A 26,679-nucleotide genomic window follows, 5' to 3' on the forward strand; every position below is an offset into this window, starting at 1 on the left:
TTCCCAGCAGGCCCGGAGGAGGGGGCAGCCGCAAGGGTGCAGGCCCAAGCGCAGACCAGCCATAGGTCGCGAGAGCAGCACGCAACCGGGAGGGAGGCGCCTCCCAGCGCCCAGCCACCCCGACATGGCCGCGCTGCACAGGCGCGCCCAGAACCGCGCGGCAGCGTGTGGAGGAAAGCCTCCAGGAAAGGGCTTTTTATTGATTTCATTGAAAACAGAAGGAGAAGGGGTCTGAGCCAAAAGACTGCTCTTGGGACCGTCAAAAACGCTTGAACAGAAAAAATAAACGTAACTGCATCGTGAATGTTTTAGAAGAGTCGCACAAAACCCACGATTACTGCACTAATTACAGTATTTAAAAAAGTATATGCCAAAAAAAAGTACGTGACCGGCAGGCCGCGGCCAAGAGAGGGCACGGCGGCCGCGCGAGACCACAGCCGGGGACGCCCCCGCAGCCCGGAGCCCGCGCTGGGCAGGGCTCCGGGGTCAGCACCGTCGCGTGTATTAATTTCTGTCCTAATGTTCAACGATGGTAGAAAATAAATCAGTTTTCATCATCATAGCATGTGGCTTAAAAATCAAGAGGTGGGGGGCCCTCTGGGCCGCACAGCGCCCGGCCCACATGGGGAGGAGGCGTCCTCAGGCGCGGGCCACACTCCCTTCACCTCGGCCGGCTTCGTGGGGTGGCGTCCGGGGTCGGCACGGCCAGTGACCTCGAGGGTGCCCGTGGTCCACTGCCTGGCGCCGGGCTGCAGTCACGGAGCGCGGAGGGGACAGAGACGCGCGGCCACCGTCGGCCAGGCGCCAGGACGTGGGGGCCCAGAGTCCAGGCACTGCCCGGCCGGGCACGGCCGCCGCTTCATAGCGGGTCCGTGGAGGAGCTGGTGTCCGGCAGGCCGTTCTCCGGGGCCTGCTGCGCGGCGCTGGCCTGCCGCTGGGCCAGGGCAGAGCTGGAGTGCCGGCACTTGGGGGAGCCGCAGCGGCAGCTGAAGAGCTTGCCCTTGATGTCCCAGAAGCGCTCCCCGTAGTCGAACCTGGGGACCAGCAGCGCTCAGGGGAAGCAGGCGTGCCCGCCCCCCCCATCCCCCCGTCCCCCCACGGCGCTTGCCACCTGCCCCGCTGGCCCCGCCCCCCGCCTGGCCTACCCCAGCGGCTCCCCGGCGGCGATGAGGCGGGTGCTGAAGAAGGCGATGCGGGGGAAGCGCAGGTCCTGGTGGGCCATGAACACGCGCACCGGCACCAGGTTGGGCTCGCAGTGGTGGTTGATGAAGCGGCTGACGTTGCCGTAGAAACGTGCGTCGATGCAGTACACCTCCCCGTCCTGCAGGAGGCGGGCCTGAGCAGGGAACCCGAGGGAAGGCCTGGGCGCCTCCAGGGCACGGCCTCCCCACCACATGCCCCAGTGCCCAGCCTGCCGGCCCGCCCAGACAAAAGAAAGCCTAGCCCTAGGGCAGGTCCTCCGCAGAGGCCAGGAACGGCTGCAGCCCTGGACCCCATCTCGGCCAAGCTGAGCAGAGGGCTGGCCGCAGGGTCACCTGACCACCCACCCGGCCACCATGCAGGGCCCACAGCACCGGGGACGGCCCCAGGGGACAGCCAGCCAGGAGCAGCAACGGCACCGCCCGGCGGTGCCGAGTCAACCCAGCTGAGCACAGGAGACGCAGCCAAGCACTGTTGCCAGAGAGGGCCTGAGGCCAGCGGGCATGCGCCTGAAGCCCGCGCCGGCTGCGGCCAGAAGGCCCAGGTCAAGTCCCGGCGCCTGGGACTGGCTGAGGGGAAGCAGGTCCTGGGCTACCACGCCAGGTGGGGCAGCTGCTCCCAGAAGTGACATCTCACAGCCCAAAACTCGGGCGTGGGCGCCCACCTGCGGGGGCCTTTGGGGCAGCCCCGACAAGCCCTAGGCCCCCACCAGGGAATTGCCAAAGCAGAGGAGGGCAGCCACTGCCCACTAGTGGACACGTCGGGGCCACTAAAACCCCATCGACGGTCACTAAGCAGGAGCAACGTGAGCGACCTAAGGGAGTGTTTACACGTGGCGGGACCGGGAGGCTACATGGAAGACCGTGAGCGCGCAGGGCTGACATCGGCGCGGCCCTCCCGCAACAGGACAGCCAAGGGGACGCCACGCCCAGAGCCAGGACTCCCAAGCTGGAGCCGCGGAGACGGGGCAGGGCCTCTCCACAGAGGGGCCAGGCCCGACTCAGGCTGAGGCCCCGCCGGGCACCCTCCAGCATCCTCACGGCAGGGCAGGCGCTCCAGGAGGCGCTCAGACAGGAAGTCAACGGTCAAGGCGGCCTGAGATGGCCTCGAAGTCCCCTGCAAGCTCCCGTGACAAGCTGCGGACACCAGGCTCCCCGGGATGGGGGTCCTGTGTACTGGGGGCAAGCCCAGGCCCGGGGCTGCCCCTGCCCCGACTCCCGCGGCTCAGGCACCAGGCGCTTGGAAAGGTCACCTTGTTGTCCAGGTCGAAGAGGTAAGAGTCCTCCTCCCGCACGTCCGCTTCAGAGTCAGAGATGAGCTCCCCGACGTACCTGTGGGCGGGCAGGGGTGAGGACTGGGCCTTGGAGGCCAGAGCAAGGCCCCTACAGGGGTCTCCCGAGCCCCAGGCCCCCAGGAGAACAGCAGCGCCACCGCGCCAGCTGGGCACACTCACTCGCAGACAAAGGTGCCGGCGGGGATGTCCTGCAGGGGCCGGACGCCCCAACCCATGCTCTGCGTCCGGTAGAGCTGCAGCCGTGCCCTAGAAGGCAGAGCCTGGCCTCAGCCCCAACGGCACTGGCAGGGGCAGCAGGACGGTGGAGTGGCCAGGAGACTGGGGCGGGAGGGATCAGCCTTCTCTGTGACCGGGACAGCCTGGGCCAAGGCGCGTGGCAACCAGGGCACCGTCCCGCAGCCACAGCTGCCCCGGCCTCCACTGACTCCCGCCAGGGGAACGCCAGGCAGCGTGGCCGAGTCCCCATCGCCTAGTGCGCAACCGCAGCCGGTGGTGGCCAGCGTGGGCCAGAACCAGGCTGGCCGTGGGGCCAGGCTAGGCAGGGACCCCACCCCGCCAGAGAAGGGGGCCAGCCAGGCTCGCAGGCACCAGAGACGCAGAAACCAGGAGTCTCAGACTAGAACTCGCCACACCAAGCTGCAGGGGCTCGGGGGCGCCCAGGCGGGGGACCAGCGGGCAGCGCCCAGGACGCAGCAGGGAATGGGCTGCCATCGCCCAGCATGGCGGGGTCTGTGTCTGGTGCTGCCGCCCGCCCGGCGCACACCTGAGCCCGTTCTGCACCACGCGGTTGCGGCAGCTTCTCCAGCAGGCGCAGGCATGGTTGCACTCGAACAGCAGCGGGGGCTCGGCCATGTTGAACTCGGGCAGCAGCCGGCCATCCTGTGGGAAGGGGCCGTGAGGACTACGTGCCTGCAGCGCTAACACCCACGCTGACAAGCTGGGGTTGGACACGGGCAGCGGGGAGGCCCCACACCCACCCAGCCTGGCCACCCACTGGACAGTCTCCCGAGCCCCGCCCACCCAGGCGGCACCAGCAGAGAGGGTGCCCTCCCCCGAGCAGGACGGCCGCGTCCTGGCTCTCGCAGGGCCTGCGGCCCCCGTCAATAGCCACTGGCCTCGGGGCCCCACCCGCTCGCCCCCGCATCCGGGAGCGGCTAAGGTGGCGGCGCTGGCGTTGTGGGGCCGCGGACCGCCCGCAGCCCCCGCACAGCCCCAGCACTCCCCCTGCAGCCACAAGCAGGGCGCTGCCTCCTCCCCACCCGGCCTGCGACTGCCCACACCCACCCAGACGCCAAGCACAGCCAGCTCACCTGGCCGTACCAGCAGCGCACGCTGAGCTGGCCGCACATGCAGTTGCTGGAGGAGCAGTCGTCCACGCACACGCAGTACTGAGGGGAAAGACTAGTTGAGCCCACGGCTCCCCGGCCACGCCCACGGCCCCCCACGCCCAGGTGCTCTCAGGAGGGAGGGTGTGCGGGCAGAGGAGCGCATCCCCCCGGAGCCACTGAGGTGGGCGTGAGGGCCCCCCAGCCCTGCCATCCCCGCTCGGCCCTGCCCCCGCCCACCTGCAGGTGTGTGATGTTCCTGTCGATGTCCATGGGGGACGTCACGCAACTCTGTGACACATACTTGTAGTTGCTAGGGCAGGGCTCGCTGTCCACAGCATTCACGCAGGGGATGGGGGTACGCTCGTAGCCCCGGGCGATGTCTCTGCCGCAGGAGGGGGCGCCCCATCGTCGCTGGGCTAGCCCCACCCAGGGACCATGCCCATCTGTCCTGCCCCGCCGGGGTGCAGCCGCTCACCTGCTCACCGTCCTCTCCACGGGGCCTGTCCTGTCCGGTGCGGCGTCCCGCAGGGCCTTGCTGGTCTGCAGGGCATGCCACACCTGGGAGTGGAGGCTGGCGCACTGCAGGGGCGTCTCCCCCTCCTTGTTCTTCAAGGTAACATCTGAATCCCGAGAAAGAAAGAGGCTAAAAGGAAAAACGCAAGCCGACAAGACGAGCGGCCCTTAGCGCAGAGGCCAGCGCTGCCCACGCTGCAGCCACACGCCTCCCACGGCCCCCGCCAGTCCCTTGGCACGCAGCGGACCACAGGGGATGGGGCACAGGCTGACCTGGCTGCCAAGGTGCCCCCGGGTGAGCGAGCGGCAATGCAGCAGGCAAGCTGCGCTGCCAGGCGCCCAGATGTCCCGCGCCCAGCCACCCAGGTGCACCACCGAGGCCACAGCACCGCGGGCATTGCCCCCCAGCCACCGCTGGGTGATGCGCCCGGCGCCAGTGGGGCCAGGGTGGGGGCGGGGCCACGGCAGGGGGAGAGGCTATGCTGGGGTGGTGGGAGCGGGGCCAAGCCTGGTGGGGACGGGGCAGGCAGGGGCCAGGCAGGGGCGGACAGGGCCCCGTGGGCCACACTCACACCACACAGGCGTAGCGGTCCTCCCGGGCAGCAATGTGCAGGGGCGAGTCCCCGTGCACGTTCACGGCGTGCAAGTCACACCGGGCGGCCAGCAGGATCTCGGCTATGTCCACGCAGCCCGAGAAGGCTGCCCAGTGCAGGCAGATGTTTTCCTCCTACAGAGAGACAAACGCAGGGTCGCGGCAGCGCAGGCACACCCAGAAGAGGCGCCTTGTGAGCCCCAGAGTCTCATTGTGGGTCCCCATCAGACAGGACACGGCACAGCATGAGGGTGGGGCTGGAGGCCAGCTGAGGGCAGGGCCTGGCCGGCGCACAAACACCTCAAGGGCTCGGCCGGCTAGCGCAGCAGGGAGCTTGCTGGGCACTGCAGCCCTCCTCCACCTGCCTTGCTCCTCCCCGCGGGTGGCCCCTTGACCTTAGTGTCCCCAACATAGTGCGCTAGGGTGACCAGGCCCACCCGGAGCAATGTGAGACACACCCAGAGCAGCGCCACGGGGCAAGAGCCTCCTGAGAAGCCCTCGGGTCATCAGACTCGCCTGCTCTGGGGAAACGGACCAGACAGAGGCCCGAGCGCCTTGACCAGCCCAAGCCCAGCCCACACTGACTGCTGGGCAGAGACGCCCTCAAGCCCTCCATAGGGCAGCTCAGCCACAGGGTGGGGCCCACAGGGCCGGGTGGACGAGGGGCTGGGCCGCCCAGGCTCGAAGGGCTGAGGACAGGGAGGCTCACATTGTCCCGGATGTTGATGTCGGACCCCTTGGACAGCAGCAGCCGCACCAGGTCCACGTGCTTGTACTCGGTGGCCCAAATCATGGGCGTCCAGCCGCCGTCGTCCTGGCATCAGAGGAGACAGCAGCAGTGAGCTGTGGTGCCCAGGGGCTGGCTGGGCACCCGTGAGGGCTAAGGGGGAAACCAAGGGCAGAGCTGCCCAGGGGAGGCCGGGAGCACAGGAGCAGACCAGGTGGGCAGCACAGCCTCAGGGACTAGATGCCCAGCACACATCAAGAGCTCCCTGCACACCTGCCCGCAGCCGCCAGGAGGGGGCCCAAGAGGGGGTACGGGGGCCAATGCTCTTGCCAGCAGGGTCACTCTCAGGCGTGTGGCTCTGGTGGTGGGTGGGGACAGAGGTGGACAGCCGGCAGATGCAAAGGGAGGAACTGGCCAGTGTGGAGAGAAGACAGGACGTGGGGATGGGGACCCCAGGAGAAGCGCCCGTGGGCAGCAGCCTGCAGAGCGGCTATGAGTCACCGGGCTGTGGTGACCGGGCCTGAGGGGATGCCCACAGGGGAGCTGGGCCTGCTGTCCAGGCTGCCTTGAGGGGACAGGCAGGGCGTTACCTGGCAGTTGACGTCCATCTGTCCGTTTGAAAGCAGATACTGGACCACATCATAGTGGCCTTTCTTGGCAGCCAGGTGCAAGCACGTGGAGCCCTCTGCGTCCTGCAAGGCCAAGGCCACCAGTCGGAGGCTCGCTAGAGGCTCTGGGCACCCCCAGGCCTGGGGCAGAGCCGCCTCCCGAGCCCTGGCTGGGACCCGTGTGTCTGGGCTCGGGCCTTCCCTGCTCACAGGGCGCCGGGCAGGTGCCAGGTGCTCCAAGGGCAGAGCCCGGGCAAGGCTGGGACGGGGCTGCAATGATGCTGGAACCAGGGACAGCGCCACCCACCCACCCGCCGCCGCAACCACGCCGGCGCCCGGCCCCCCACGCGCCATGAGACACGACGCGGACGGACGTCTTGGACCCACGCATGAGACCCACCCCAGAGCCGGAGAGCCAGGTGCCGGGGCCTGGCCGGGGCTGCGGGAGCACAGCACACACCCACCTGTTCCCCAGCACCCCCTATCCACGCGCCTCCCGGCTCGTGGCCCGTTGCTGACTGGAAGGCCCAGTCCTGACCCACAGACCGGCCCCCGCAGCACCGACCGGTGTCCCCAGGGATGCGGAAAGGCCTCAGACCACCACGGGCTCAGGTGCTGCCCATCGGGACGGCTGGCGTCCCGCCATGGCCACCTTCGGGGCGCCACGTCCACTCTCCGCGTCCCCTCGCTCCACTCCCGCATCGTCAGGGCCTCATGAGTGTCCCGTTGGGCTTGCAGCCCTGGCTCTAAAGAGAGTTCCCGAGCTCACAGCTGCTGCTCGCCTGGAGCCACCCGCCGCGGGCTCTTCTCTCTGAGAACAGCTCTGACGGGCTGGCAGGTCTGATAGGGCTATAGCGGCTCCACCAAAGGCCCGGGCATCCTGACCATCCGGTGGTGCTGGCCCTTCCCACCTGGGCACAGTGTCCTCCCCGTGCTCGGTGCGCGGCTCCTGTGTGAGGCTCAGCTGTGCATCCTCACTGCTCCGCCTCTCGCCCTGAATCAAGTTTTTCTCCCAAATATTTTACTCCCTTTGATGCTCTGTTCACAAGACATCGCCACAACGTCCTCCAGGTGGCTGGTCGTGCATGTGAAGATACGGCTGGTCGTTTGCGTGGCACTGGGCCTTGCCGCCTCAGGGCACGCTGACTCGCCCGGCGCCCCTTTCGCTGGGTACTGGGGCTTCCGCGTGTGAGGCCGCAGCTTCCGGGAACAGAGATCACTTCGCTTCTCCCTTCGGGTGTGCACGCCTCACACCTTCCTAGCTGGCCGCTCTGGGTGGAGGCGAGGAGGCCCCGCCGAGGCGCCTGCCCTGCTCAGTGCCCCTGCATGCACAGCGATGCCACGTGGGAGCGCAGCGCTCGGGACAGTGGGTGGAGGCTGAGGGCACCCGCCCCGAGGACCCTGCCAGGACCAGGGCCAGCCGTGCGTACCTTGGGGTCCACCAGGGCACCGGCCTTGATGAGGTACTTGACGGCGTCCAGGTGGTTGTTCTCTGCCGCCTCCATCAGGGGCGTCCTCTGGTCCTCCGAGCAGGTGTCGATGTTGGCGCCGGCCTGGAGAGACAAGGGCCACTCAGGGCGGGCGGGGCGGGCGCTGCTCACGAGCGACGCGATGGCTGCTGCTGGGCAGGCGGCCGGGGCCCAGCAGGCGCGACGGGACTGGTCTGTCACAGTCAGTGCCTGGTCTGGGTGGAACGACCGTGGCATCAGGAAAGGCCCACGGCAGCCGCCCCTCTAGGAGCGTGGGCCGCAGCCCAGGGACTGAGCCGCCAGCCAGGACAGGGCACAGGGCAGAGGCAGGGCAGGAAACAAGGCAGGGCATGAGGGGGCTGAGGTTGGGGTCCGGTCTCCCCAACACCACCCCAGCCAGGGCACAGGCCATGCCGGAGGCCCCCCGGGAAGCAGGCAGCACCCAGCACAGGGCGAGGGGCAACAAGGCAGAGAGCTCCAGGCCCGGGCCCAGCAGGTGGGGCCCCGCAGCCCAGAGGGCCTCCCAGGGCAGGTGCATGGCTGGGGAGCATCCCCCATGGCGCTGCCAGCCAGAACCCTGCACCCCAGGGCCCGCCGCACACCTACGCAGCACTAGAGCGACAGAGCCGGAGCCAACCAGGCGAGGGTGGGACGCCTCGTCAGGAGTGATAGGAGCTCCAGTGCCTACTCCAAGCAGCAGGGCCGCCCAGCCCCGCCCCACGGTCTCCCCGGCCTGGCCACCTCAGCCAGTGGTCACCTTCCCCAGCACCCTCAACTACCCAGAGTGGAGCTCCTGCAGGGGGACAGCCTCAGTGGCCGCCCGGACGCCGCTCCACGCCAAGGCCAGAGCTGCCCTCTGCAGCCACGCAGAGCGGGCCGCGCCCGCCGCCCCACAGCTGGCACCTCAACTCGGCCAGCCATCACCCCTGCCCTTCCCACCCGCTGCAACAGCCCTAGAGTGGAGGATGCACCGGCCACGCGCCCAGTGGGTAAGATGCGGACAGAGGACCTCCCCGCAAGGACAGCCCGCCGACTTTGGGAGGCTGGACTCAGCGGGAGCCAGCGTGGCCTCACAGCAGAGCCCATGGGGCTGACCAGACCCAGGCCCTGTGAAAGCACAAGACCATCAGCTGGGCCACACGAGGGAGCCCCACGGGGGTGGCTCCTGGGCACAGGGTGAAGCTGGGCCGGGCCTGACGATGTGACAGCTGCAAGGACCGAGACCCACGGCATGTGGATGGGAAGCGCGCAGCAGAGGGCCCCAGCGAGCTTGCGTCCACCTGTCACCTGGGGCCTCACGCTGCCCACCTGTGGCGGGGGGTGGGGGGGGGTGGCAGCGGCACACGGGGACGACCCAGCAGTCTTCGTGCAGGAGGCAGATGGGCCAGGACGCCCGCCTGGGGCACCGCAGGCCGCGAGGAGTCAGGTGGGGCCAGGGGCCCGGGACAAGTGGGCACAGGCCTGGACCAAAGCCGACGGCCACAGGGTAGGGCTGGCCTCCACAGCGCAGCCAGGACAGAGCAGCGAGAGGAGTGGCTGGTGCTGCACCTCCCCACTGGGGCACAACTTCAGGCACGGGCTAAAGGACCCCAGACACCCAGCAATCAGGGACTGGTCACCAGGGGTCAGACGTGGGTTCTGGTCTCCAGGAGGGACCCGTGCAGGGACCCGAGCCCCGGTAGGATGCGTGACACAGCCAGCACTGGCAGGGCAGCCGGATGGGGCCCGTGGGCTCCTGTCCCACCGAGGCAGGGAGCTGACCTGGACGAGCATGTGGCAGATGTCCACGTGGCCGGCCTCTGCGGCCGCATGCAGCGGCGAGCGCTTGCTCTGGTGCTCCATCTTGAAGTTGGGGTCGATCCCGTCCACTACGGACAGACAGAATTTGACTGGTCACTTCAATGGCAAAAACAAAGGCCCCACCGGAGCCACGTCTGGAGTGTGGCCCCCATGGCTGCCCAAGCGGCCAGACAGCCTGCAGGCAGAGGTCACCTCGCAACACAACACACAGCTCGGGTGTCCCAGCCTCACCCTCCCGGGACCCTGCCCCCCAGACCCGGCACTGGCTGAATGAGGCCCTCAAGAGGCTGCCGCGGGGTCCAGGCAGAGGTGCTCGGCCCCACACCAGGTCTGTGAGGAAAGTGACCAGATGGCTGCCTGCTAGGCACGGATGGTTTCCTCGAGAGCTAGCGGTCAGGGCTCTCTCCTGATGTAACAAGGACGAGGGATCACAGTCACTGCCCCGACCCCTGAGGACCCGCGCTGGGCTTGGGAAGCGAGACGGGGAGGACAGGCACCCGGGCCACAGCAGCCCCCGGTGCACAGCTCCACCCTGGCCCAAGTCTCCTCTCCACCCGCATCCGGTCACCCCTCGCCGCTCAAGGTGAGCGCCCTCGGAGAGGACGTCTGCCGCGGTGGGACCTGGCCAGAGATCAGCAACCGGCTGAGCGGCAGGGTGGGGCACTCACCCAGCATGAGCAGCACCTTCTGCAGCTCCCCTTGCCGCGCAGAGAAGTACAGCTGCTTGGGGTGGAAGCGGAGCTTCTTGGGTCTGTGGGGAGCAGAGGACGGCGGTGGGCCCCAGGCCGCCCCGCTCTGGTCAGCCCTGGCGCCACGCACCTGTCCCGCAGCAGCAAGGCCGTGTCTCCCACAACCGCGAGGGCCACGGCGCGAGGGGACAAGGCCACCAGGGGACGCGCCCACGCCAGCACCTCCTGGCTAGCAGCGCCCAGGGGAGGCAGGGAGCACCCACCGGACACCTCACTGAGGCCTCAGGGACCACCAGGGTCCACCAGTGGCTCCCGGGGTCCTCAGGGTGAGGGAGACGGCCCAGCCCGGCCCGCGCTTACTTCTCAGAGTCCAGCGCGATGAGGGCACTCTCCAGCGTCTCCTTCCCCGGCCCTGGGGTCAGGCCGGCGGCAGGCTTCACCAGCCCCGCGGGCCCCGCCAGGTCGCAGCCCTCTGGCCCCAGGGGCGCGGCGCCAGGCAACTTGTCATCCTCGGGGAGCAGGGGTCCCACCGTGCTTCAGGGGGAGACAGAGGGAGCCTCAGATGGGGCCGTCCCCCTGCACAGCCTGTGGGCAGCTCTCCAGCACCGTCGGGGTCAGGGCCTTCCAGACGAGACCCACGTCTCCAGGAACCGGTCAGGACCTGCCCTGGCGACGGCCGGGCTGGGTCTCCGCAGCTCTCCCAGCCCGAGGACAGCCGCAGGGGGAGGGACGGGGGCCATGAGAGTCTCTGCAGCGGGCAGACCTGGGGGGTCGGGGTGGGCCCCAGCACCCTGCTGCGCGCACCTGCCTGTGGTGGTGTCGGCCCGGCCCTCTCCGGCGCAGCCTCTCTCAGGCCCGGGGGTGGGTGTGGCGCTGGAGGTGGTGTCGGCCTTGGCGATGGTCACCTCCCTGGCCTTGGAGGCCTCCTCCCCGCAGTGGGGACAGTAGCTGGCGTTGTTGACGCGGGAGGCACAGCCCTTGTGAAAACGGTGGGAGATGCTGCCCTCGGGCTGACACTCCATAAAGCTCCCCTGGGTGGGAAGAGGGCGGCTGAGGGTGGCGAGGCGGGCAGGGCCGGTGGTGGCCCCTCATGCTGGCTCCGGTCGCGGGGGGCGAGGGGTCCGGCCCCCCTCCTCTCCAAGGGAGGGTGAGGCGGGGCGGGCTGGCAGCGCCCTGGAGACGGGGCCTAGCGCACAATCAGGGCCGGGAGGGGCCAGGCCGGCCAGCGGGGCAGAGTCTCCGCGGGCAGCGTTGGGTGGGACGCCCAGGGCCTCAGGGAGGACCCCGGGGAGCTCACGAGGCCGGCAGGTCCCTCACAGCAGGCTTGGGATGCGGAGCCCGGGAGGGAAGGGTTACCGCGTGCACAGGGCCCAGCGGGCACAGCACGGCAGGAAGCCCAGGGCCTGCGTGCGGTCAGTGTGCACGGGAAGGGGGGGGACTCACGGCCGAGCAGAAGTAGCCACAGCCAGGGCAGCACTGGTGCTTCACCATGCGGCCCCGGTGGTCCTCGCACAGCACCAGGAGCGGCGCCTTGCTGGACGGACGCATCAGTTCGTGCTTGACGACGCTGTTGGTGCACCTGCCCAGCTGCCCGGGGACAAGCGTCAGAGGCGTGTGGTCCACGTGTGGCACCCGTGAACAGAGGGCGGCAGGTGGACGGGCGAGTCCAGGCTGGCAGGGGGACCCATGGGGGCAGGGCCCCAACCCAGGGCCATGCCAAGGTGGGAGGAGCAGAGGAGGGGACACCACACAGAGGGAGCTCAGGGGTGGGACAGAGCAGGCGGCCATGGGGCAGCGGTGCCTGAAGGCCCCTGGCCGGCATCAGGGGCCAGCCCTTGCAGGGCCCTCAGGAGGACGGTGAGGGGGCAGCGGGGCACAGGCGCACCCAGCAGCGTGCACCCAACAGCGGGCAGACCAAGGAGCCCTGGACAGGATGCGCCAGACACCGCGGGGTCAGCCCCACTGGCGGAGCGGCGGCCAGGCCAGCGTGGGGCCCGGGGCAGTTTCAACACACTCGCCCGCGGCTGACACGGGGTGGCCCAGTGCCTGCTCTCGACCCACCCCACAGGGCGCCCCGACGCTAAGAGCCAGAGCAGGCCCCGGGCCAGAGGGCGCCAGTCAGCCAGGACTGCCATTGCCTCCCACAGCAGAGTTTGAATCACTGGACACGCACAGACCCTGAGGGACCACGATGCTAAAGGGGGGCTGCGCCGAAGCAGGGGTGGGGAAGCAGGGCCTGAGCAGGGGCCCTCCGCAGCGTCCTCGTGGACCGACTGAACAACGCCGGCCCTGCCCCGCCGGGTCTCAGCGGACCCCACCACACACGGGAGCCCCCCACCAAGTTGGGGCCGGAGCTGCGGGCGGCGTGCAGAGGCTACATGGGGGATGGGGGTGGGGGGCTTCCTGAGAACCCCGAGGGCGGACACACCTGCCTCTGGATGGCGTCACCTGGCCGCCGCGGCCCCCTCGCCACGAGAACGTGCTCTCACACACATGGGTCTTGCACTTGAGGGGCCCCAGACCCGCCTGGGGCTGATGTCCCAGAACCCACCTCGCCTCCGCCGCCCCCTGCAAGCAGCAGCTCCCGGGAAGGGCCCGCAGGGGGCCAGAGAGGGGCCCCCACATGGTTGCTGCCCCCCCATGCAGGACGGGCCCTCACTGTACTTGGCCGCAGAGCCCAGAGGCCTGAGCTCGGGGTCGCGCGCGCGCGGCGGGGAAGCCCCAGCCGCCAGGAGCAGGGGGCGGGGCGGGGGCAGGGCGGGGGCGGAGCGTCCTCACCGCAGGCCCCCCACGACCCTCCACTCCTCCCAGCCGGGGAGCCCCGACGCCCCTCCCTCGGGTCCCCAGCGCCCATCAAGTCCCCCGCGGGTGGGCTCCGCTCGGGGGTGGGGGGCTCGACCCCGCGGCGTCTCTAGGCCCCGGCCCGGCCCACCCGTGGGCGCTGCCGCCTCGCCCACCGCCGTGAGACCCTGCACCCCCACACCGGGGAGACCGAGGCCGCAGCCGCCGGCCAGGCTGAGGGCAGAGGCCCTCGGTGGACGGCGAGCAGAACACCTTCCCAGAAATCAGCCCGCCTGGTCCAGGGGCTGCCCGGGCAACCAGCCCTTCATTAGCACAGGCCCGTCTGAACGGCACCTATGGACGCGTCTCAGGCTCTGGTGTCTGACCAGGACGGAGGACAAGAGATCAAAAGCCACCCGGGGGCCAGAGAGCAGGGTCCCGGGCGGGGGCATGCACACTGCCCTGCGCGCAGACTGCCCGACAGCGGGTCTGCGTCCGTCAGGCTCCGGCCTCGGGGGGGGGGGGCCGCGTGGGGGACTCTGGCACGAGGGGCGCTCACCTGGTGGTCCACGCTCTCGGTGGCCATGCACTGGCTGTTGGCCAGCGTGCTGACCTCCCGGCTCTTGGGAGTCTCCATGCGGCAGCTGCACAGGGGCACCTCCTGGAGGCCGTCCGACTCGGCCGCGCCAGGTCCGCTGGCCAGCCCTGGAGGTGCAGACACAGGTCAGTGTCCACAAGCCCACAGCAAACAGGCTGACCGCCCAGGCTCACCCGGCAGAGGCTGGCCGGGGCGGGGTGGGAGGGGGCGGATGGGGAGGGGAGGGGCTTCAGGCTGCCCCTCCTGCAGCGCAGGCTCTCGGCAGCCAGGACACGGCCCCTGCCTGTCACAGCGGCTGCTGCGCCCAGTGGTCAGTGCACAGATGCAGCACTGCCGAGAGGACAGCAGCACCTGTCCCTGGACCAGGCCCACCACTCACAGTCGCGCCCAAGGCTGCAGGGGACAGGCCCGGTGTGACCCCGACTCTCCCCGCTGCCTGAGGGGCCCTGCCAAGAGGAAGGGCAGCCCCGTGGCCAGCGGAGGGTCCTGCCTAGGCGGTGGCCAGTGGACAACCTGACTTCAAAATGAGAAAGACAGGCCTCCCCGGTAGCGTAGGTGGTTGAGCGCAGCGCTGTGAAGCCATCCGCAGCCTCTGCGGTGCTGCTTCCATCCCGGCTGGCCTTGGAGCAACCCACGTGGCGCGGCAGGCCTCTCCCTTCTCCCCGCTGCCCCTCAGCAGTGTTTTCAGTCCGCCTGCCTGCTCTGCTCCCCGCTCTGTCTCTGATGAATCCTCTCACCCTCCTGCACCTCTGGCCTGTACCCTGGTTCTCATGTAAACGAAATAAAACTTTAAAAAATAAAAATAAAAAAAGAAGTGAAATGAGGACGTCGCCAGGCCACAGTCAGGGCCCAGCGTCTAAGCCTCCTGAGGGGACTCCCGTCCCAGCCGCGGCCACCAGGACCTCCAGAGCGGCCAGCTGCGCGCCCTCCTGCTGGCTCTGCCTCCTGGGCCCTGCGCTGCTGCCCAGCTCCTGCTGGGTCCCTGAGCGTGTGACGTCCGCAGACGGGCTCCCCCAGGCAGGGGGAGGCGCAGGGTGCGGGGACGCTGAGTGGGGCTGGAGGGAGGGAGGACGTGGGCAGCCACTGGCTGCCCGGCCTTGGGCTTGCCCAGAACTCCTGGCTGGGCCGTGGGGGAGCCCGTGGGGAGGCGGCCGTGGTGGCCTTTGTCTTGCCTTTGCTCCTTTCCTCCCAGACCTCCTGGCCCCTCTGGCCCTCTCCTCTGGTCTCCGCCGGAAGGCGCCCTAGACAGTCTCAGCGCCCGCTTTATGCCCACCCTGTTTGGCTGGGCATGTCCCCGGGAGGGACGGGCACTTCCCGGGGAAACTACGCTCTTGCTCTCCCTCCAGGGACGGTCTCTGCGCAGCCTCACACACTGGGGTGTGTTCTGTGACTTGATGCAGCAGACAGCATTCACAGCAGGCAGATGTGGGGGACCCCAGGTGCCCCCTTCTACCTGCTAACACCCCCACAACAAGCGCATGAAGTCTGTTTGGCTCAGGGCACCCCAGGGGGTGGCTCTAGGCTGGTGGGCGGAAGCAACACCCCGCACAGCAGCCTCAGGCTCAGGGCCCTGGGTGGGCCCGCGGCTCCCGCCCTGCCCTGCCCTGCCCGCCGCCATCCCAGGGCGAGAGGCCCGGTGGCCACTGCCCTCGGCAGAAGGGCCGCCCGAGAAGGGAGCGTCCCTGCCTGCCTGCACCAAACCCACGCCTTCCGAGACCAAGCTGCGGGCAGCTGTGAGGACTGGACACCGTGCCCGGCCCTGGGGCAGGACAGCCTCCCCCGCCTCCAGCTGGAGGTGCGGCTTCCTGAGCCAAAGAGGAGTGTCAAAGTTCCTCTGGTGCTCAGACGCCTGACAAGCTCGTCCCTGGCCTCTAAAAGACGGTGACCCCGAAGGAGGGCCCTCCCGAGTGGTGCCGCCGCGTGGACATCAACAGCTACGGGACCTCGCACTGCCCCAAGTCACGCTCCGAGCTGACTTCCCAAGAGACCCAGGTGGTGCCAAATCTCTGGCTGGGGGTACGGGTGCCCTGGTGGGGAGGCCTGGCGGGGGAGCACACGTGTCCTGCACTTGGGCCAACGCATCGAGGCCGCAGGAAAGCTCCTGCCCCCATGACGGCCGAGGCTGCTGCACCCACGGGAGCCGGCCCCCAGGCCTCCTGGCTGGCCCGTGCAGGCTCCGGACTAGGTGGGCTGAGCTGTCCACGGGCCCCACGGGGCTGGCCATCACCTTCTGAGGGCAGCGTGCCCGTGACCCGCAGATCCAGGGAGTCCAGGGACACCTCCACGTAGCCCGCGCTGTCCCCCAGGGCACCTGGCTCCACGCTTCCTGAGGGCGAGGCGCACACGTCGGGCCCTGCGGGCGAGAGCCCCGTCAGTCAGCGGCCCTAGGCCAGGCCTGCACCACCGGTCACTCCCTATGCGCAGGCAAGGCACCGGCACCGGGCGAGCTGGCAGAGCTGCCGTGGAGGGACACAGCAGAGCCTGCCCTGCCCAGGAGCCCAGTGGTGGGCAGAGCCAGCCGTGGGCGAGCACAGGGGCCCCTCCAGTTGCACAGCCCCTGCCCAATGGCAGCCCAGGGGGCGCCTGGAACCACCTGCGTGTCTCCAACAGGTACTGCTTTGAAGCACTGGAGCCCCTTTCAAACGACACCTGCACGCGAGCCCAGCCCCTCACCACTTACCGTGACTCTTTCTCTGCCCAGGTGCCCCGCAGAGCAGGCATCACATTCGCTTGACACACAAGTACACATACTCACCTGCCTCATGCTCACCTGGGCACATGCTCGCCCGGGCATGCACTCACCTGGGCATGCACTCACCTGGGCACAGGCTCACCTGCCACGCACTCACCTGGGCACATGCTGGCCTGGGCATATGCTCACCTGCCACGCACTCACCTGAGCATGGGCTCACACTCACCAGGCACACTGCTTGGCTTCTTTTTACTCCTCCTCCGCCTCTTCCTGGCGGGCTTGACCCAGGGGCTGTCTGGCTTTCCCCTCCTCTTGAGGAACTTCTTCTTGAGGCTGGACTCAGAGCTCTGGGAACCAGAGGGAACGGGCCGTGAGGCACAGGTGTAGTTCTGGCTTCGGGCACCTGACACTGTTTTCTCACAAAACGAAAGCGCTGCCGCGCCCTGGCTCCTGGACTAGAAGATTAACCTCGCCTCTCGACCCTCCGGGCCCCGCTTTACGGGCACCTATCTCTTCCCCACGCCACTCCAAGCTCGGTTACCTCACAGGCAAAAGAAAGAGAAAAAAATAAGCCAAGGAAACTAAAATGAAGCTCGTAAGTCACATACGTCGTCGGAGTCCTGCGCAAACAAAGCAGCCCGAGTACGCCCGGACCTGTGGACTCTAAGGCCTCGGCGCAGCACCGCCCGCCCACGCGCCGCTGGCCAGGACAGTCGGGCCCCGTCCTGAGCCTGGTGCCCGCCTCCAAGGCCGCAGAGGGAGGCGCCTGACCACAGGGTCCACGCACCGCACCGCGCCCTGCCCCTCGCCGGCCTCCCCGGGGCCCCCGCACAGGAACCCAGGGCCGCCGTCCCTGTCCTGCCCGTACCACCACACACGGGCCAGCACGCCGGCCCCGCATGCCCCGGGCACCGTTCCAAGGCCGCCGGGTCCGGCCCACACGCACACGGCCGGGCTCTGCAGCGCTCGGGCCGGGCTCTGCACCACACGGGCGGCGCCGCACGGTTACCAAGTCGGACTCGTCGTCCTCCTCCTCCTCCTCCCCGGTGCCGGCCGACTCCTGCTCCTCTTCAGACTCGGCATCCACCTGAGCCGGCGGCACAGCCAAAGAGAAACAAAGACCAGTCAGCGCGGGCGGCGCCGAGAAGCGCCCCGCCGGCCGGCAACCGGGCGGCCGCGGCCTGGGGAGCAGGCGGCAGGCGAGGCCTGGGCCGGTGGGCACCGAGAGCGTCCCAGCCAGGCCCGGGGGGCGCCACGTGGGCTGTTTCCGGGGGCCCTCGGCAATGAGCCTCCTGAGACTTCACCCCATGGGCCAGACCGCCCAGGACGGCCTCTGGCGGACAAAGGCAGCGCTTGCCTGCGGGCACCGCCCCCGGCAGGCAGCCCCCCAGGCCGCGCCGCAGCTGCCGAGACCCTCCCGCGTGGCCCCGGGTGTCCGTGCTGCAGGAGGCCTTCCTCCCCGGGGTCATGACCCCGGCACTGGCGTTCCCGTGAGAACACATGAAATCCTGTGGAAAGCTCTGGGCGACAGCTTCACTGCGCTGTCGCTCACTGAGCCTAAAACGCGTCCTTCCTGACGGCCCGGCTTCCCGCGTGGCCAGCGCTAGGCAGCCCGCCCTCCCCAGCTCCAGGGCGGAGCCTGCACCTCGTCCCGGCGTCTCATCCCCAGCGACGGCCAGCACGCTGTCCAGGAACCTCTGTTGAGGAGCTCGTGGTCTCTGGACCGGCGGCAACCCGTTCTCACCACAAACAGGCTCTCGCGGACACACGGGCGTGCGAGCGTGCCCCGACCGGCCACCCGCCGCCCACGGTCCAGGACAAAGGGCGCCGGCTCTGTTCTCAGACCCTCATCACAGGGAGCCCCAGAACACCTGCTGCCAGGAGCCCTGGGGGCGGCCAGCGGGGAGTGGGCGCTGTCCCAGCATCTGCACTTCTGTTTTTTCTGTGTGGAGAAGCCAGAAACGCGGGGGCAGGCGGGCAGGAGCACGTGGCATGGCTGACTCTGGCGCAGCTGAGGGGGGCTCCATGCTCGGCAAACTCCCCAGCCCAAAAGCCCATGCGCCGTGGGGGCCCAGCTGCCCAGAGGGGTGTGCGGGGTCTTCTCCGGCCAGCCCCGAACGCCCTGAGCTGCCGCACCCGGACATGTGCTTTCCGGCAGGGCTCTGCCCCCACATGCTGGACCTTATCGAAAATGTTTCCTTTAAATGTTCATGAGATCGTTTTTGCTTCGAAAAGGTGGCACTTGCAGTTGCCAGCGAAGAGTCGGGCCAGCAGCCCGGCGCCCACCTCGGCAGCCTGCCCGGAAAGTGGGCGTGGGTCACAGGGAGGCCGCGGCGGCCGTCGCTGCAGGAGCCAGCCAGGCCGTGGCCCAGAGCCGAGGCCGCCCAGGTGGGCGCAGCCACACAGGGACGCTCAGGAGTGCCCGGACGCCCTGCACTCCCAGGTCTGCAGGGGACAGAGAGCTCCTGTGGACGGGGTTTCGTCCTTCAATGTGCTCCACCTGGAAGACGAGCCACAGCGTGTCCCGGGGCGGGAGTCATGCGACAGGAGTGGCCGTGGAGCCCCTGGAAACGGGCCCTGGAACCCCCGTCCAGGGTTGAGATCCTGAGTGTGGAGCGGAGAGTGGAAGGCAAGTCACGTGGGCCGGTCCCACAAACACAACACCCCTTTGCTGAGTAAAATAAGCCACAGGAGAGGAGTTGTCCAGGCACATGTGGTGACCCAGTCACACAGGGACAGAGGTCAGGAGGCCACGCTGCGGCCGGGGGGGTGGGGGTGGCTGTGCGGCCCAGCGGGCTCACGTAAGCGGAACCGAGGATGCGAAGGCTTCAGACGCGGTGCCTGGGCTGGGCGGTGGCAGGGCCTGGCCTGGGCCCCTGGGCTGGGCCCCACTTGCCCGCAATCGCCTCACTCCAATGAGAAGGGCCTGATTTCCAAGACCAGCTGGGGCGCCGGGCTCTCCCACCCACTGGGCATCCCACAGCATCCGCGCAGGTCAGCTGTCCCCACACCCTGTTTCCTGGCTCCGGCCTGCCCAGCGCCCTCGATGCGCCCTCCTAGGGGCCGGCCCTGCAGCTCCGCAGCATACCAGGCCCCCCGGTGCAGACACGGGGCTCCCCACAGCAGAGTCGCACAGTGGACACACGTGCATCTGCCCCACACCTGACCACAGAGGGGCTCCACATGGGTCAGGTGCTCGTGGGCCAAGCAGGAAACAGCAACTTCCCAATCGCCAGTGCAAGCTTTTGCCCTAACGCGAGCGCAGAAGCCAGAGGGACACAGACCCTGGCTCTGGCAGGGCCGGGCAGCGGGGGCTGTCCAGCCCACCTGCAGGACAGAACCCCTCCCACAAAAGGGGACACAAAGAAGCGGCGTTTCTGGACGACTCATTTTTAAGCTCCCTTTGCAACCTCCAACGTCAGCATCTTCTAGCAACTTCTAACAATCACCTGAAAACGCGAGCAACCGTGATGTCTGCCCCAAACCTTGGAGAGCAGAAGTGCCGAGACCAGCTAAAGCGAACCCGACACGACCTCACGCTGAGCAAAGGCACATCTGGGCCTAGGGCCGCGGGTCTGGGCTGAGGGAGCTGCGCGGGAGCAGAACCGGCCATGCACCCAACAGCCGGCCCTGAGCCCAGGGCTCCCCAGGAAGGCAGGGGCAGCAGAGCCCCACCCACAGGCACTGCCCCAGCGCCGCTCAGCCTCAGCCCCCAGCACGAGGCCACGCCCAGGGAGGCCAAGCCACACGGGCCCGAGAACTGGCCATCCAGCAGTGCAGGGAGGCTCTCAGACCGGTCGTCACGCTCACTGTCCGCGAGGCCGCGAGGGGCCTACCTTCGGGGGCCGGTCAGTCTCGGACATGCTATCCCTGGAGGTGCGGCTGTCCTCCGTGGGGAAAGCCGCGGCCTGCTCGGCACCATGGTCCTCGTCCTCGTCCAGGTCCTCTGAGTCCTCCTCCTCTGAGTCCAGGTCCAGGCTCTCCCCGTTGACGTGCAGGGCGCCGCCGCCCAGGTCCTTCTCGCCCTGGGACATGCGGAGCCCCGGGTCAGGACCTGGGGGGCCCAGGCCACGTGGGCAGCCCCAGCAGACGCCTCAGAACCGCCCGCAGGGATGCAGCCGCAGCCTCACCTTGGCGTCCGCGGCGGGGTGGGCCAGGCCCTGGAACATCTCCATCACCGTCCGCTGCTTCAGCACTTTGGTCTTCTTCTTGGGAACCAGGCTGTAGGTGCCCATTCTCCGCTTCTTCTTCCGGGACACTGCAGCCGCTGAAACGGAAGGCAAGCGGGCCAAAGACATAGGTCAGAAGGAACAAGACAGGAAGAGAAATGCCCCGAAGGGGCATCTCAGGGGCCGGTGACCGCCCACGAGCCTGTCTGCACACGCGGGTGGACTGCGAGCTCCTGGGCCTGGGAAGGGAGCTGGCGGAGGGGCCCCTGGGCCAGGACTGTGGCTCGAGCACCCGCTCTGGCTGTGGAGCGGCTCTGCTGCAGCGGGGACACGCGTCTGTCTCACAGACCGGAAAGGCTGATCCCCCCGCACAGCACACGCTGACCGGAGCCCCGCAGAGCTGCTCGTGCCAGGCAGGGCGGGGCCGAGAGCCCAGGGCCACAGGGAGGCCGTGGCAGCCCCGATGCTGCCGGTAAATTTGGCAAAATGCAACCGAAGCCAAACTTGCAGTGCAGGGCATCGCCCCACAGGAAGCGGCGCAGAAGGAGGAGGAGTCAGACCAGTCTCCACCAAGGGGTCTGCACCCCAAGGGCGCAGTCACCTCAGCACCAGGCAGTAGCCCCAAGCAGACCCACAGGCAGCGCTGGGGCCTCCTTGCAAGTGACACAGGCCATGGCATCTGCGCCCCCACAGCAAGAGTGTGTCACCTCCGGGCCCCTGCTGGCCTTGGGACACCCAAAGCAGTGGGCAGCAGAGACAGAAGGGCAGGAGCTGGGGACCAAGCCCCTTCCTTCACATCAGAACAGGACCAGGCGTGGCCTGCCCAGCCTCCCACGCACACCCTGGCGCGAGGCAGCCAAGCCCAGACAAACGCCACTGGGTCCAGTCAGCGACTCCCGGGGGATCAGCCCTGGAGACAATGCCCCTGCTCTGGAAAGGCGCCCAGCAGCCGCTGGAGGGCAGGCCCTACTGGGCTGTGGCGGGCACAGCGCCCAGGGCTGCTCGGAGCACTGAGGCGGCCGCAGAGACCCAGCGCCTCAGGGCCCCAGCACACACAGCCACAGTTGGAGGGCTCGTCCAAGCGCGGGGAGACACGGCCGACCGGCTCCCGGGGTCCTCCCTGCGGGAGACGCCACCTCCGCGAGGCGGGGCAAGTCCTCCCTCCCGCAGGGCCGGGCAGGCGGGGGCGGCCCCTGCATGCAGTCTCCCCCGGGGCCCCACCGCGAGCCGCGCCCTACCTGTCTGCGACCTGGCGGTGGCCACGTAGCACTGGTTCTGAGGTAGCGACTGGTGAAAGGCCGGGTAGGGGGGCAGGAGCGGCTGCTGCCCGAAGTCGGCAACGCTGGCGCCCAGCTCCTCGCTCGGCTCCTCATGCCCCCGCGCGTCCCGGGCGTCCCGGCCCGCCGCGTGCTTCAAAACAGAGACGCCAACGCCTCAGCAGCGTGGGGCCTGGCCAGGCTCTGGAGTGGCCACAGGCTGAGGGTGCGGAGAGGCGGGCGCTGGGGGCAAAAGTCAGCCCCGGGAGTTGGCAACAGCCAGCGCCACGGGAAGGAAATACCCAGAAGGGCTGTGGCTAACACCAGCGGAGCCTCTCCTCGCACCGGCCTGCAGCGACCGCCGGGCCAGGCCCCGACGCACCGTGAGGACCCGCAGCCTGATCCACCCTCTGATGGACTCAGGCAGGGCTTAACCACACCCCAAGAAGCGCGGGGTCCTCCCCGACAGCGGCCCGTGCAGGGGTGCAGAGGGGAAAGCCGCCGGCCGGACTTGACCCAAGCAAGACTGCGCAAGGGGCCTGCGGGCAGGCGGGACGCCTGGGCGCAGGGGCCTGAGTGCCCCAAGGACCAGCACCGACCAGGGACTGCACGGGCTCGCAGGCCAGAGGCCCCGGGCGAGGGGCAGGGCCAGGCAGGAGCCGCTGTGGGGTCCCGCCTTCGCCCACAGCACCGTGGTTCGCGGGGCGCCGGCGCGGGCAGGTGGGGGCAGGCGGCGCCCCGAGGGCCAGCGTGACCCTCCCCTGCCGGCCACGCGGAGCCTCAGCCTGGGGGCCCAGGGCCCGCCGCCCCCGCCCGCACGGGAGCCCGCAGCCGAGGCGGCCCGGGGAGGCGGCGGGCCAGGGGCCCAGAGGCCGAGGCCGGGCGCAGCCCCCGGGGTGTCCCCGCCCGAGCGCCCCGCCCCGCCCCGCCCCGCGCGCATTACCGGGCCGGGCGCGGCCTTGGGCATGGTCTTCCGCGCGCGGTGCACCTTGGCGCCGGGGGCCGCGGGCCGCCTGTCCTCCGCGCGCGCCGCGTCCCCGGGCTTGGCGGGCGGGGCGGCCGCGGGGCCCGGGGCCCGGGCCTGGCCGGCGCCCGCGGGCAGCGTCTTGGCGGCGTGGCCGGGCAGCGCGGGGGCCGGGGCGGCGCGCGGGGGCGGCGCGGCCGGCGCGGGCCGGCCCGGGAAGAAGCCGTTGCTGCCGGCGGCCGGCGGCGCGAGCCCGTCGGCGCGGACGTGGTTCTGCGGCCCCGGCTCGGCGTCCCGGTCCGGAAGCCCGTTCTCCGCCGCGAGGGCCGCCTCGGCCGCCGGCTCGGCCGCCGCGTCCTCGCAGGGCCCGTCCGAGTCTCCATCCGCGGCCGCGGGCGCCTGGCCGCCCTGCTGCTCCGCCGCGCCGTCGTCCGCCGCCATGGGGGCCGCTGCGGACAGAGGACCGGGTCAGGCGGGCGCCCCGGGCCCTCCGCGCGCGAGCGGGGCCGCCGGCGGGCGGCGCCGGGAGGGGCAGCGGGAAGGCGCGGGCGCTCAGGGGCCCCCGGCGCCGGGAGCCGCCCCAGGGCCGCCCGCCCGCCCGCAGGCCCCGCGCGCCATCGACTCAAGACGGAGAAGCGGGGCACGGGCAGGGCCGAGCGTTTTGGGGGGAAACGAGAGCAAGGCTTTGGGACGCCCGCCAGAGCCTGCGCGGACCCCAACACGTGCCCTGCGGACGCAGCCGGACCAGGCAGCCCCCACCCCAGCAGGGCCATGGCGCCCTCTGCCGCAGGAGGCCGTGGGGGGCAGCCTCAGGGACACCAGAGGGACCTGGGCACACCGCACAGGGCAGGGCATCCTCTGGGCACCGGGCCACGTGCAGGACGCCAGTGGTCAGACCCTACTCGGGCAGGCAGCTGCGCTGGCCCCGGGCATCAGCTGGGCGAGCAGGCACCAGCGGCACCCAGGGCCATGCACTGACCGGCAGGGCAGACAGGAGGGGCCATCGCCTGCGGCTGCAGCGGCTCCGCTCCCACCCCAGAGCCCACAGTGCGGCGCAGGCAGGAAAAACAGGAGCTGGAGGAGCGGGACTGAGGCGGCCACTGCAAGGCCAGCAAAGGAGACGCCGGGTGTCCACGAGCCAGAAGGCACCCCAAGGAGGGCGGCTCAGAGCAGGCAGGGAGGCCTGGCCAACAGGGGGCTCGAAGGGGCTCAGTGGGGGGGGGTCTCGGTGGCCGAGCCCCTTGCGGGGCTGAGTCTGGTCGCCGCACAGCGAGGTCCCGGCACAGCGTGGCCGGCCCGAGGGGAGGCCCTCACAGCCCACAGGCACTCCCGGAAGACTGAGGAGAGGCCACACGGAGTGGCAACCCATCAAGTACCTCAGAGGAGCCCATGCAGCCGCGGGTGAGAAAAGCCAGCCCCCAGCAGCAGGACTCACAGCTGCGGGCCAGGCGAGCCCCAGGCACGAGGAAGGGGTGGCCTCCCCCGGCCTCACAGGCCTCTCCAGGGCGCCCCTCGGCCAGCTCCAGCATTAGGCGCAGCCCCCAGCAGGCGGGGGCAGACAAGCTCCACCGGGGCGGTGGGCCCCAGAAGGACACGCACGACCGGGGCTGACCGGGGCGTCTGCGTGAAACAGCAGCCAAGGGTGGGCCCTCCCTGGCACCAAAACCTCTGGCAGAGACAGCCGGGGCCAGGTGGCCCTTCAGAGAGCCCCGGAGAAAGGACACCCACTCTGAGGTGGCAGACTCCCCAAAAGCAGAAAGAGCGCGTCCCAATCGAGCACAGGGCCGCCCACCTAATGGCGACTCAGACAGAGGCGCCCACAAGGATCCAGGGTACAGACACCCTCCCCCATACCAGCCATGGGGGCCGAGCCCCACGCCAGGTGAGCCAGCAGCCGCAGCACCCACGGGGGGACACTAGCTGGGCAGGCGCTGCGGGCGCATCTCCCACCTCCCAACTAAATCCCGTTTGCCCGCCCCCGCATCCTTCCACTCTGGGGCGGGAGGCCCCCCAACCCTGGCCATGTGCAGCCCCGCTGCCAGCACCAGGCTGACCCCGCGACCCCACCCGACTGTTGAAGTGTTGATCAGTTGTAGCTCCCGCCAGGGTCACTGCCTCCTCACTGACCCTTTGTCCTGTTGGCCTGTCCGTAGCTGCAACGAGGGTGTCAGGCCCCCACGATTACTCTGCTGCCGCCGAGGTCACTCCCGGAGCCATCACGCCCATGCTGTGCCCCGACACCCACCGTGTGCTCGTGCGTGACACGCTGCTGCTGCTGGGCCCATGAGGCTCATGGCTGTCCGCAAGCGCCCGGCCCGTCTCCTACGCCTTCGATGCCCCGACGCCCGTGGGACCCGAGGGGCGGCAGCTGCCCCCGCCTGTTTCTGCCGCGTGGCTACTAGTCTGGAGGGTGTGGTCTGGCCTCCAAATCTGCACGTCTGCAGAGCTGCGCGTTTCCCGTTGCCGCAAAAGCCGGGTTTATTTTGTGACCCGGCAGCACGCTTGGACCCGTCTGTGTTAGACAATTACGGGAACACAAACGTTGTCGCCGTGCGGGAGGTTTCTTCGGTGTTTTCAGTTTATCTCTGTTGTGCTTCTCCCCTCTCCGCGCTGTCGTCCCCCTTCTGGGCTGGCGGCCCCCGTCACAGCACCCCCCCGCCCCCGTCCAGTGTCTTCTGTGGTGTTGGTCTCCAGGCGGCCTGAGGCCTGAGGCCTGCATGAACACTGGCGGTCACGTTTTCACCCTTTCCTCCCTCGCTCTTTATTCCAGGGGTCTCGCCGCTCCCAGAGGTCTTCTTGTGTGGTAAGAGCCCCTCTAGCATTTCCCACGAAGCAGCGCACGGCGGTGCAGTCTTCTGTTTTCTGCCCGTCAAGCTCTTAGCTCACCTTCGATGCTGACCGGCAGACAGCAGGCCCACCCGCTCCGGCTGCAGGCCCTCTCCTGCCGGGGCTCACACACGCGCCATTCCCCCTTGGCCTTCAAGGTTCCCGCCAAGAAGCCTGCAGCGAGCGTGCGTGGCCCTGCACAACGCCTTTCTCTGCACTTCTTGTACGGTCCTCCCCGCCGATGGGCAGCAGCGAGGGAGGCCTGCCCTCACCTGGGGGGGCCTCCTGCACCTGCTCTGTGGGCCTCTGGACTGGGGCGTGTTTCCCTCCCCAAACTAGAAGGCACTCGGCATCATTTCTCTAAATAAAGCCTCCGCCTGCCTCTCACGCCCTCCTGTGCCCGTGACGCAGGTGCTGCTTCTCTGGGAACACGCACAGGCGCTTACACTGGTATTTATCCTCCTTGCTGACCCTCGTGATGGCCGCCGCCGCGTGCTCCTCTCCTCGCTCCACCCACTGCTGTGGCCCAGCGCTGCGCCTCTGCCCACCCAGCAGCGGCCATTGGCTATTTGACGGCTACTATTTCCACTGGAAGCTTCCTCTATCCTTGTAACTGTCGTGTCGCTTACATGCTCTTCTCATTCCAACGTAGCGAGGACCGTGCCTTAAACTCAGCTTCAGGGACGTGACCTACTGACAGTCCTGCTGGGCTCAGATCTGGCAGGGTCTTGATCCAGCACCTGGAGCGTGTTCACCTGTCTCTGCATTTGTAGTTCCTAAACTGGACGCGTGACCTTTTATTAAGAAAACAGATTGGGGGATCCAGGCGGGGTGTTGCTTTATACACCAATGTGCCTCTGCTCTGAAGTTCCAGAGCTTTCTGAGGGTGGGGCCAGGGCACTGGGGAGCCAAGGGGTGCTCTCAGAGAGGACCAGAGCGACATCTTCTAGGGGCCCAGGTGCCTGAGTCGACACGGCGGCCTGCAGCTGATGCCACCCCTCAGCCTGCAGGTTCTGGGATCAGTATGTCTCACCGGGTGGCCCACAGCCGAGCGGTCTGCGCTGGGCCTCAGGAAGCACCAGGATCCACCCGGAGGCCCTGGCACACAGGTCCAGCAGCGCAGACTCAGGAGGCCAACAGGAGGACCCCGGCGCGTCCTTCAGCGCTCACACA

At 69.1% G+C, this 26,679-nt stretch overlaps 1 protein-coding gene across 1 annotated transcript; it reads right to left on the reverse strand.

Annotated features, from left to right (window-relative positions):
- Nucleotides 1-859: 859 nt before the first annotated feature.
- Nucleotides 860-23,121, reverse strand: EHMT1 (euchromatic histone lysine methyltransferase 1; the record flags this gene model as incomplete). The annotated part of the gene is made up of 25 exons (XM_084259719.1): nt 860-1,034; nt 1,146-1,321; nt 2,453-2,531; nt 2,654-2,740; nt 3,258-3,373; nt 3,805-3,882; nt 4,060-4,204; nt 4,298-4,465; nt 4,908-5,062; nt 5,637-5,741; nt 6,245-6,346; nt 7,693-7,815; nt 9,493-9,599; nt 10,200-10,282; nt 10,581-10,754; nt 11,025-11,251; nt 11,664-11,807; nt 13,561-13,706; nt 15,827-15,952; nt 16,518-16,638; nt 17,301-17,378; nt 20,128-20,316; nt 20,422-20,579; nt 21,699-21,870; nt 22,660-23,121. 25 exons carry the CDS (start codon nt 23,119-23,121, stop codon nt 860-862), a joined length of 3,696 nt encoding a protein of 1,231 aa, XP_084115845.1.
- Nucleotides 23,122-26,679: the final 3,558 nt, after the last annotated feature.

Source organism: Talpa europaea (assembly GCF_964194135.1).
Source record: "Talpa europaea genome assembly, contig: HAP1_SCAFFOLD_60, whole genome shotgun sequence".
Lineage (NCBI taxonomy): Eukaryota > Metazoa > Chordata > Mammalia > Eulipotyphla > Talpidae > Talpa > Talpa europaea.